This window comes from Ursus arctos, unplaced genomic scaffold (genome assembly GCF_023065955.2).
Source record: "Ursus arctos isolate Adak ecotype North America unplaced genomic scaffold, UrsArc2.0 scaffold_16, whole genome shotgun sequence".
Classification (NCBI taxonomy): domain Eukaryota; kingdom Metazoa; phylum Chordata; class Mammalia; order Carnivora; family Ursidae; genus Ursus; species Ursus arctos.
In genome coordinates, this window is record NW_026622830.1 from 23,454,920 (window position 1) to 23,467,253 (window position 12,334).

Consider the following 12,334-nt stretch of genomic DNA (forward strand, 5'->3'; position numbering starts at 1 on the left):
GCTCTTTAAAGGGTTAATGTTTCCATTAAATCTGTGTGTGGTGCTTTTGGGGGGCATTATCCTATTTACATAGATAGATATGAGCAAAAGCTTGAAGAAAATAGTCTCTGTGGCTACTTCCTTATTTTTTATTTTATATATTTGGACTTTCTCCCTTTTTACTTACTAGATTATCTAGCGGTTTAACTATTTTATTGATTTTCCCCCAGTGTACCAATTTTTTAATTTATTTATTCAGCTGTTTTTCTATTTTCTGATTAATTTCTACTTTTATCTGTGTTAATGCCTTCATTTTGATTTCTTTCAGTTCACCTTATTGGTTTTTCCCTTTTTGAGTCAGATGTAGAGTCAGATTTCTTTCTTTCTTTTCTTTTTCCCCCTGATGTAGATATTTATGGTTGTGAATTTTCTTTATTGGTTCAACTATATTTAGGTTCTAATATGTAACATTTTCCTTATTTTGGCATTTTCTAGAAATTTTGCAATTGATTTCATTTTTAACCGAAGTCCAAGGTTTTTGTTGTTGTTTTAAGATTTGATAGGGCCTTTGTTTCATGATTTTAAGTATATAATTTCATTAAGTGCATTGTCATCAGAGTATTATCCCACTGTTACTTTTTGGATTTATCTAGGTTTTCTTTTATTCTAGTATAGTTAACATACAGTGTTATATTTGTTTCAGGTGTATAGTGTACTGGTTCAGCAATTCCATATATTACTCAGTGCTCATCAAGATAAGTGTATACTTAATCCCCTTCACTACAGAGATTTTCTTTATGGCCTTTCTTAAGGTCAGTTTTTGTTAATGATCCATGGAGACTTAAAAAGATGGCTTTTTCTTAAAGTAAAATATAATTAAGGCATAGTTTTTTTCTCTAATAATTATTAATACCTAGTATATATATCCATCTAAAATTTTGAAATTATAAAATCAGTATTTGGCAATAATGTAAACCATAACAGCCAAACAGAAGATGTCGTAGACATCTATTATCTTATTAAGTGAGAATTTTTCTGAAGCATGACAAAATTAGATACTTTCCATGTAAAATTTCTATGTGTACCATAAAGAATACTTAGAAAAACTGAAAATTTAATGAAAAATAAAATATATAGCTATAATATATAAAATAGGAAAAAAACTTAAATTTATACTTTATGCAGTTTAAAATGAATTTTAAAATTATGTTAGAACAAGTGGGTCTTATATTTAGTGTGTGTACAAAATATTTTGGTTTTGTCTCTAAGTATCTGCAAAACAGTGTGGCATGATGCTATCAATTAATTTTAATTTGACAGATATAAAAATGGAGGTAAAGTAAGGAGGGCTCTGAGGCTTAGGGTCCCAGTTTCATAATTCTTAAGTGAAGCTGGTATATGTTCCTGAGTTTTGCCTCTGTAATTTCTAATTTCTATATAATACTGAAACTTTATTTTCTCTCTCTCATTCTTTTTTAGAATTTTTATTTGGCTGCTGCCTTGAGATACCAGCCCTAAAAATGCCAGCTTGTTTGGACTTAGAAGATGACCTGGATAAATGATAAAAATTAAAGACATTTTGGTGAGTGAAATCTTACATGAAAGAGTGGTTAAGGCTCAACTTAATTCCACACAAGAGAATGACTCTACTAAAGTTACACAGCAAACAAAAAACTCTGTTTCCTCCATCATCTGGCATTTTGTCAAAGGAAAAAATGGTCCTTCAACCGGTTAATGGGAGGCATCGGCATGTTTAATGAAGCCCAAAATTCACTAAGTTTGAGTGCCTTCTGTTCCTCTGGGGTTGAGACCTTGATCTCTTTTTCTTTCTCTTAGAGAGCCCACAGACTTCTCAGGAGGCACATCATAACATTTTTTTTAAGATTTATTTATTTATTTGAGAGAGAGAGTGAGCACGAGTGGACAGAGCAGAGAGAGAGGGAGAGAGAATCTCAAGCAGACTCTGCACTGAGCAAGGAGCCCATTGCAGGGCTCAATCTCATGACCCTGAGATTGTGACCTGAGACAGAATCAAGAGTCAGACACTCAACTGAGGGAGCCACCCAGGCATCCTGGCACATCATAACATTTAAATGCATTTTAAATACCTGGTCTCCTCCAGCACTGTACCAAACCCAGCATAGTTTACCCAGACCTCGTGTTGGACTAGTCAATTGTGTGAGTCATAGAAATTGAAAACTGTTGGCTGAGACTTACACAGCTATAGCATGTTTCATTTAGCCTGCAGAGTATTTTCCAAAAATGTAAAACAATTTTAAAATCTGGAGATTTCACTGACTATATGGATTTTAGTCTTTTCTTAAAACAGAACACCTGTAGTGCTGGGCCTGCACAACCCCTCCCATCCTTCCAAAAATAAAGTAATAAGCTGGAGCAGAGTAGTGGCTGCTTAGCATAAATGGGTATGTGAGTTTTCTGTTGCCTAAATCATTCATACAGAATGTGCAAATGCGTTTAACATCCAGTGTTCTTCTCTTATTTTATCTGCCTGACTCCTGTGAGTGTGTGAGTTTGTGATTTCTCATGTAGATCATAGGGTCTTGTCTTTTGTTCAGATGGCAGCCAAGTTGATAATCTGAATGGCCTGTGACAGTCTTTTCTCATTATTCGGCTACCTGTACCAGTCCTTTCTCTTCAGATTTAAATGTAAATCTGGTGCCTATTAGCTGGTTAGATGTATAATGTATATGATATATAAATTTATATTACTTATAAGTATGTAAGTAATATATTTATAAATATTTATGTTTAAATATATTTATTTTTAATCCTACTGTGATTTGGAATATGTTCATAAGTAAGCTTCTAAGCCTTCCTGATGTCTGGTGGAGTTTTACCTTGGAGCAGTACTATGTTGCTGGTATGCTTGCTTTTTTTCTTTTCTTTCTTTCTTTTTTTTTTTTTTTAATTTTTATTATGAACAACTTCAAATATTTTATAAAATTACACTACAAACAAAAGTATAATCAACACCTATATACCCATTGCCTATATTTAACCTTTATTAGCCTTTTGCCATATTTGCTTAATCTATTTTTCCCTCAATTATTTTATTTTATTTTTTTTAAGATTTTATTTATTTGAGAGAGAGAGAAAGTGATAGAGAGTGAGAGAGCAGGAGGAGGAGGAGCAGAGGGAGAGGGACAAGCAGACTCCCTGCTGAGTGTGGAGCCTGACATGGGGCCCAATCCCAGGACCCTGAGATCATGACCCGAGCCAAAGTCAGACACGTAACCAATGGAGCCACCCAGGCACCACTCCCTCAATTATTTTAAAGTAAATTATAAGCATCATGACATTTTACCCCTGAGTGCTTCAGTATGCATGTCTTTTTTTTTTTTTTTAAAGATTTTATTTATTTATTCGACAGAGATAGAGATAGCCAGCGAGAGAGGGAACACAAGCAGGGGGAGTGGGAGAGGAAGAAGCAGGCTCATAGCGGAGGAGCCTGATGTGGGGCTCGATCCCATAATGCCGGGATCACGCCCTGAGCCGAAGGCAGACGCTTAACCGCTGTGCCACCCAGGTGCCCCTCAGTATGCATGTCTTAAACAGTAAGAACATTGTCCTGTATAACCATAACACCATTATTATCACGCCTAACAAAATTAGTGGTAATTCCCCAGGGTACCTGGGTGGCTCTGTCAGTTAAGTGTCTGAGTCTTGATTTCAGCTCAGGTCATGATCTCAGGGTTGTGAGATCGAGCCCTGTGTCAGGCTCTGTGCTCAGCAGGGAGTCTGCTTGAGATTCTTTCTTTCTCCCTTTCCCTTTGCCTCCCCCCACCCAATAAAATAAATGAATGAATGAATGAATGAATGAATCTTTTTAAAAAATTAGCAGTAATTCCCTAATTCTCCTAAAAATGCGATTTACATCTCTTTTTTTCAAACCAAGACCTAATAAAGGACCATACACTGCATTTGATTTTTAAGTCTTTTAAATCTCTTTTGACGTAGAATAGTTTCACCCACCTTTTTCTTTCACGACCACTGACTTACTGAAGAGGCCAAGCCAGTTATGCTCTAGAAATCCTACCCTCTAGATTTGTCTATTTCCTCATGGTGTTATTTAAGTTATTCCTCTATCTCCTGTATAAAGACTTGTTAGATTCAGGTTAAACTTTTTTGGCAGTAATATTTCATTGGTAATACGGTGCAGTTAATACTTACATAATTTCTGGGTTTTTTCTGTTAGTGGTGCACAGGTTGGTCATTGTGTTTAGGTGATGACAGCCAGAGCCTCCCACTATGAAGTTAGTTTTCCTTTTGTCAAGCAGCATATCTCTGGGATGATAGTTTGACATCATGTGAATATCCAGTTACTTCTCTGTCAATTTTTCACATGTTTTATTCTTATTAATGATCCTTTTCTGAATTACTTTATTAGGGATCACAAAATTGTGATTTTTCTAATAATACTTTTTATATTTAAGTTGGCATTCTTCTATAAAAAAGAGCTTTCCTTTATCAACTGAAGCTGGTAAGCTGTCCTGAAATATTACCTTGAAATGGTTTAGTTTGGAAATCTACTTCATTCTGCATTGGAAAGGTAAAATAAATAATAAGCTTGCTTTTTAAATTTCTCCTGGATATCACATGTATTCTTATGTTCTTTATAAAAGATGAAAAGAGCTCCAATTAGAAGTGAAACCAGTAGATACTCTGGAAATTTATTATGTGGTGAGTGAGGAAATTCACTGGTGGTTAATCTTAACAAACCTGGAGAGGTAGCACATGGCTCTCTTGTAAGTGAGCAAATGAGTTTCAGGCTAGTCAACTATAATCTGTTTTCTCTCTCTAAGAGCAGGGCACTGAACTGCATTTCACTTGAAGGTTTGATAATCATTTTGATTGTAAATCTTTTGTTAAAGAGTAGATTTTAAGTGGACAGTATGTCGATGATTATGTTATCTGGAAGAAACTTCTTTAAAAAGTTTTTGGAGGGGAGGCCAGCAATTTTTTTCATATTGACTTTTAATTTCTTTGTTTTTTAAGCATCTGTATTGTGCCCATAGTACTTTTAAACCGGTAGTTCCTGAATTTGGATTAGCTGATATGTTGTGTCTGCCAGTAAATGGTTTTCCAAATCCAGATTTGCCAGCCTTCATGGCATGACCAGTGACCTCTTTGGAAGACTATCAAAATCCAGGGGTTTTAGTTGGTCTCCTTCTTTCCAGTTTAAGATTCTTTTGGAAACGTATCTTAAATTTGAAATTTGAAATTCTCTTCTTGTAGTCATTCCAGCTGGAACTACTAAATAGTTCCAGTATTTCAGGCAGTCTCAGCAATCAGTCTTTTTCCTCATGAGCAGCAGCTTCTAAGCCCTAAAATCTTTTTTAGTCTTGTTTATTTACCTCTAAAGTTCTTTAAAATCTGTAAAGTACAGATGACAATTGACTAAAGGCAATTCTATTTATAAGGGATTTTCTGAATGCTATTGTTTCTTAACCACTCAAATCACACTATTCCTTTGTAGTAGTCACAATACTAGAAAAGGATATAATTGCAAAGCAGTAAGGTGCTCTGCTCAAATGTAAAAGGGTTTTTTTTGTCCCTTTCAAATTTACTTAAAACAGAGGGTTTTTCCTCTAAGATTTTAGCTTAAATTGGTTTTGGGAAAGTCTTTGCTCTTAAGTTTAAGTGACTATTTAAAAAAGAAAAAAAAAAGTTACACAGTTTTTTAAAGTGGATACATTTTTTTCCATTTGTGCTGATAATATAGCCATATTATAGCATATTTAGTTTTGCATGTCCCCAGTGACTTCTAGCATATTTGGAAAATAGGAAAAGAAAATTTACCAGTGATCTTACCAACCTAGCACTATCACTTGTTTGCATTTTAGTGGATTTCTTTTCAGCCCTTTTTTCTTATCCAGCTTTAAAAACACATAGATGTGGGATGCTTGGGTGGCTCAGTTTGTTAAGCATCTGCGTTCTGCCCAGGTCATGATCCTAGGGTTCTGGGACTGAGTCCGGAATCAGCCTCCCTGCTCAGTGGGGAGTCTGCTTCTCCCTCAGCCTGCCGTTCCCCCTGCTTGTGCCCTCTCTCTGACAAATAAATAGATAAAATCTTTAAATAAAATAAAATAATAAAAAATAAAAAACATATAGTTGTAATTATGGTTTCTTATGTAAGGAATGTTTTTAAATTAGAAGAGTTATGTGAGGTTCTTATGTTTCCATGCCATCCTCACTTAACGGAGATGCTGAAAAATTAATGTTCACTCACTTTTGGGTTAAGGATGTGATCTTCAGTCCCAAAGCTAATGGAGAAAATGGCCACATGGTGTGATCTTTAGTACAGGTACTCTTTGGTAGACAGCATAACTGAAAATAGCAGGTAATGTGACTTCTGTAGATCTAAAAGTTAAAAAGTAATTTATTTCTGTCCTGGACATAGTTCTTTCCCTCCCTAAACATGTGTTAACCACTTACTTTCCTTTCCTAAAAGTATTTAAAAATGTTTTTGTTTTGTTCCTGAATTATCATCTTTAGCCATATCACTATTATTAACCCTTTAAAAGTTATTTTAAAGGGTCCTCGAGACTTTAGGATTTTAGGTAGTCCTCTGGATGTTTTTAGTTGGGTCAAGTTGTACTTTTCAGATTAGAGAAAGAGAATGGCTCTAAAAACATTGGCTCCTCTGAAACTTGTCAGGACAGGAATAAGGGGAGTCTTGGGGAGCCCCTTGCTCTCTGGGGTCAGTCAAATGCTTATATAAATTAATTCTCAAAATAGAACTTGTTTTATTTTCTTGTGATCTCTTGTTCCCTCCTCCCCATATTACAGGCTTACCAAATGGTAGCCTATGACCTTATAGACATAAACATAATAAAAGGAACTCTATTTAAAACTGTAAATTTTTGGGACGCATGGGTGGCTCAGTCGGTTGGGTGGCCACCTTGGGCTCAGGTCATGATCCCAGGGTCCTAGAATCGAGTCCTGCATCAGGCTCCTGGCTCAGCAGGGAGGCTGCTTCTCCCTCTGCCTGCTCTGCCTGAGGCTCCCACTGCTTGTGCTCTCTCTCTCTCTCTGACAAATAAATAAAATCTTTCTTAAAAAATGGTAAATTTTTATTTCAAGTATTTTTTTAAGATTATTTATTTATTTTTGAGAGAGTGAGTGAATCAGCAAGCATAAGCAGAGAGGGGGAGCAGAGGGAGAAGCGGACTCCCCGTTGATCAGGGAGCCCCATGTGGGACTCGGTCCCAGGACCCTGGGATCATGACTCGAGCCAAAGGCAGATGCTTAACCAACTGAGCCACCCAGGCACCCTATTTCAAGTATTTTTAAGAGTTAATTATTACAGAATATCTTAATTAATTTATCCTCTCTGTAATTTCTTAATTTTTATAGAGTGCTTTCTTATTACTTGGCAAATAAGTTACAGTTTTCACAGAACAATGAATTATACATTGTTGATTATATAATTATGCATTGTAATACCTTTTATCTTCTTTCTTCAAAGGTTTTCTTATTCTCCATTTGGCATATGCTACTGGAATAATATTCACCATGGTTTTGGATGACCTTCCAAACTTAGAAGACATCTATACTTCCTTGTGTTCATCAACAATGGAAGACTCAGAGATGGATTTTGATTCTGGACTAGAAGATGATGACACAAAAAGTGATAGTATTTTGGAGGATTCCACAATCTTTGTGGCCTTCAAAGGAAATATAGATGATAAAGACTTCAAGTGGAAATTGGACACAATATTGGAGAATGTGCCCAATTTGTTACACATGGGTAATTTGCTTTAATTATTTTCTTCTTGTTACTCTTTTTAAAAAGTGTTTGCTCTTCTGTGATTATCTTGAGTTTTACAATGTAAAACTGCTATACTGGATTGAAAGGCTGATTTTAAGTACAGGATTTTAAGTGACATATAACATTATATTAGTTTCAGATATACAACATATCATTCCATATTTGTATATTGTGAAATGGTCACCACAATAAATCTAGTTAACGTCTGTCACCATACGTAGTCACAATTTTGTTTCTTATGATGAGAACTTTTAAGATATACTCTTAGCAATTTACAAATACGGAATAAAGTATTATTAATCATAGTCACTATGCTGTACATTACATCCCTGTGACAATAACTGGAACTTTGTACCTTTTGACCCCCTTCACCCATTTTACCCACTCCTCTCACCCACCCCCCCAGTCTCTGTCAACCACCAGTCTGTTCCTTGTATCTGGAGCTTGGTGTTTTTGTTTTTATTTTGTTTTGTTTTTTAAGATTCCACATGTCAGTGAGATCATACTGTATTTGTCTTTGCTTATTTCACTTAGCATAATGCCCTGAGGGTCCATCCATGTTTGTTTTAAATAGCAAGATTCTTATTTATGGCTGAATAATATTCCATTTTCTATATATATACCACATTTTCTTTGTTCATTCATCCATGCACAGACACTTAAGTTGTTTCCATGTCTTTGCTTTTATAAATAATGCTGCAGTGAACATGGGGTGCAGATGTCTTTTTGAGTTATTATTTTTGTTTTCTTCAGATAAATATTCGGAAGTAGAATTGCTAGATCATGTGATAGTTTTTTATTTTTTTATTTTTTGAGGAACCTCAATACCTTTTTCCACAGTAGCAGCACTAGTTTACATTCTCACCAACACTGTACAAAGGTTCCTCTTTCTCTTCATCCTCGCCAACACTTGTTTTTTGTTTGTTTGTCGACAGTAGCCATTCTGACAGATATATGGGGATATCTCATTGTGGTTTTGATTTGCATTTCCCTGATGGCTAGTGATGTTGATCACCTTCCCTGTACCTGTTGGTCATCTGTATGTATTCTTTGGAAAAACGTCTATTCAAGTCTTATGCCCATTTTTTAATTGAATTGTTTGGATTTTTGCTATTACGTTGCCTGATTTCTGTAAATATTCCAGATATTAATTCCTTATCAGATACATGATTTGCAAATACTTTCTCCCATTCAGTAGGTTGCCTTTTCATTTTGTTAATGGTTTCCTTTGCTCTGTGGAAGCTTTTTAGTTTGATGTGGTTCCATTTGTTAGTTTTTGTTTTTGTTTCCTTTGCTTTTTTGTGTCCCATTGAAAAAAATTGCCAACACCAATGTCAAGGAGCTTACCACCTATGTTTTCTTCTAGTTTTATGGTTTCAGATCCTACATCAAATCTTTATCTGTTTTGAGTTAACTTTTGTGTATGGTGTAAGATAGTGATCCCGTTTCGTTCCTTTGCAAGTGGCTGTCTAGTTTTCCCAGTAACACTTACTGAAGAGACTGTCCTTTCCCCATTGTGTATTCTTGGCTCCTTTGTCGTAAATTAATTGATCACATATGTATGGGTTTATTTCTGGGCTCTTTTGTTCCATTGATCTGTGTGTTTGTTTTTATGCCAATACCATACTGTGTTAATTACCATAACGTTGTAATATAGCTTGAAATCAGAGAGCTAGATTTTTTTTTTCATGGAAATGCTGTTGTGTTTCTTTTAACTACATGGAGAAACTGAACATGATAAGGTATTGCTTAACATAGTAACGCTTAAATTATCTGCTCTAGTGGATAGGAGTTAATTCTTAAGACTCTTATTTTTTGTTTTTAACTCTCTGATCTTCAGTTTCCTTTCCTTCCTTCAATACTGGACCTTGAAGGCCCCTTAAAGCTTAGAAAGATCTTTTACATGGTGATTCTACTTAAAATGTATGTGAAATATGTTTTCTTAAATTTTAGATTAGAGGTTACCAGTTGGCAGCCTGTTGAATCCAGCCTGCAACCATGTGTTATGTTTCTACCTTAGTTTATTTTTTTAATGTTTGAATTTAATTGCTAATGCTTTTAAAATTGAAATATTTTACGTACAAATCCAGACTTGACTTTGGATTTAGCTCTAAAAATGGAAAGATCTGATAACATAGAACTCTCCCCAATGGTCCTGAGGAGCAGCTGCTATTTAGGGCAGGCCCTCATCTCACACCACTCCCCTCTGGCGTCTTCATACACTTAGATTACCTGTCTGGGTCTTGTGGGTATTTGTGTTTTTGAACCTCAGTTTAGATGTTCTGCCTCGTTTCTGGTTAGCACAGTTACCTACTCTCAAATCAGACATAGTACAAAGCCTAGATTTTATCCTTTTTTTTTTTAAAGATTTATTAATTTATTTTGTGTGTGTGTGTGAGAGAGAGAGAGAACATGGAGGGTGAGGGAGGGAGGGAGAGGAAGAGAGAATCTCAAGCAGACCCCACGCCCAGCACAGAGCCCAATGTGGGGCTCAGTCTCACCACCCTGAGATCACCACCTGAGCCAAAACCAAAGTCGGACACTTAACCAACTCTGCCACCCAAGCACCCCTAGATTTTATCTTTTTATCACAAATCCTGATGTGATCAAGTGCTGATTAGCTTTTTTAGGCTTGGTGGGGTTTTTTTCCTTTGAGATTTGATATCAGGAGGAAAGCTGTCATTTTCTCAACAGCTTTTTTTTTTTTTTCTGTGTAAAGCATAGTATTAGAGAATTTTATGTGTTAAAAGTTGCATTTATCACCATCATTGTCACCATAGTCATGGTCACAATATAATATAAGAGCTTTTCCAGGCTAGAGCAGCATACATGAAATTAAATCTATATTATAGTCATGATCTGTCACATTACATAGGGACAAGGATGTCAATGAGCATGAAATTGTTCTTTGCTCTTAATTACCCATGTTTTTTCTTGGTTTAAATTGCTGAATCAGGGGCTCTTGGCCGACTCAATTGGTAGAGCTTGTGACTCTTGATCTCTGGGTTGTGAGTTCAAGCCCCACAGTGGGCCTTTAAGTTTACATTAAAAAATAAAATAAAATATGGATAGATAGCTGAATCAGTTTATTTATGGCTTTCAGATAAATTGATTTATGATGTTATCACCATATTTAAGATTGTATTGTTGGTCCAAAAGTATTTTAAGTCAAATCTTCTCAAGTATAATGGAAGTTAAAAAACTTTTGATAAAATATAACCATGTTATAGACAAGGATTTTTTGTAACCATATCACAAGTATCTAATACCATAAGCATATTTGATGTTTGTCTAGACTTTGTATAAGATTCTAGTACTCTTTAGATTGGGAAGAAGACCTATAGCATCTGTACTCTGTGGAACCAGGATCCCTGGCTTCCTATGTTTTGCTATTTGGAGGTGTAAATGTTAATGGAAAGGAAATTGACCTGAGAATCAGGGGGTGGATGTTAATGCCATCTCCGATGCTTCTAGGTAACCACAGGATTCTAGGCAGGTCACTTAGTCTTGCTTGGTCTCAGTTTCCTCACCTGTAATATAGACTTGAACTAAATATTGCCTAATTCTTCCTAAATTTCTGTGATTGTATTATCTCACTGCTCTTAGCAAGTAGTCTCTTTTTTGCACATTAGAACAAGTGAACTCCATGTTTGGATAAGTTAACTTTCAATGTCAACCACTTTCTTAGGGGTTTTGGAGCTGGGAGGAGCTTTAGGCAACATGTAGGCACTTTCCTCTATCTGTAGATAGATCTGATTTTGACAACACATATGCCTGTATGACCCATTTTCTTTATATTGAAATGTATAACTGAATAGAAGATACCAAAGACTTAATTTAGCCAAGTTCATAACAAAAGGGGCAATTACTTTTTCTGGGGTTGTTGAAAAAAAAAAAAAGTTTTTTTTATCAGCTAACTGGGCCTGGGATTTACTTTGCATCTGTAAAACACAATTACAAGCAACTTTAGCCTCCTCAGTTAACTTTTGTGTCTTCTTTTAAAAACATGTTCTGAAGTTTGCATTGACTTTTCAGACTTGCTGAAATGTAATGTTTTCATATCCTAACTGAAGCTTTGTTGTCAAATTACAGTTTTTCCCTTCAGTTCAGTGTGCTTCAGTGAAAATTATACTCTTACGTAAAGCAGAGGAAAAATTTTTAAATCAAAGATAAAAAAGACTTAAAGCCTCCTTAAACTGAAGCATTTACAGGACATTAGAAGAAATTATTTCTCCCTGCTTTATGACTATCTTGCACAGAGATACTTGTTAATAATTAAAAATGAGTATGAACTGGCATAATCTGCATCCTGTATTTTTATAGAATTTCACTGAAATTTGAGACTTAAATGTTCTCATGATGCCAGTTCACATGCATTGAACTGAGTCCGAAAGCAGACCTTAGTCTATTCATTTAAATGTCTCTCTCTCTTCTTCTCTTATATTCCCTACTCCATCTTACTACTTTCCATGTATTCAGTGCGTGTATCAGGTCCTATGCTAGGTTTTTGGCATATATTTTCTCATTTCGTACTCACAATCTCATGAAGTAGTTTTTTCATGG

General features: G+C 35.4%; 1 protein-coding gene across 11 annotated transcripts in view; it reads left to right on the forward strand.

Annotated features, from left to right (window-relative positions):
- Positions 1-12,334, forward strand: part of NCOA6 (nuclear receptor coactivator 6) — a 98,140-nt gene that overhangs the window by 35,789 nt on the left and 50,017 nt on the right. For all 11 annotated transcript variants that reach the window (XR_008959378.1, XM_048222129.2, XM_026503334.4 and 8 more), the window contains 2 exons: positions 1,459-1,561; positions 7,469-7,750. Coding sequence is in view for 10 of the 11 variants with exons in the window: in XM_048222129.2 (XP_048078086.2) it covers positions 7,516-7,750 (235 nt within the window). In the remaining variant the exon portion in view is untranslated. The remainder of the gene's footprint in view (positions 1-1,458; positions 1,562-7,468; positions 7,751-12,334) is intronic.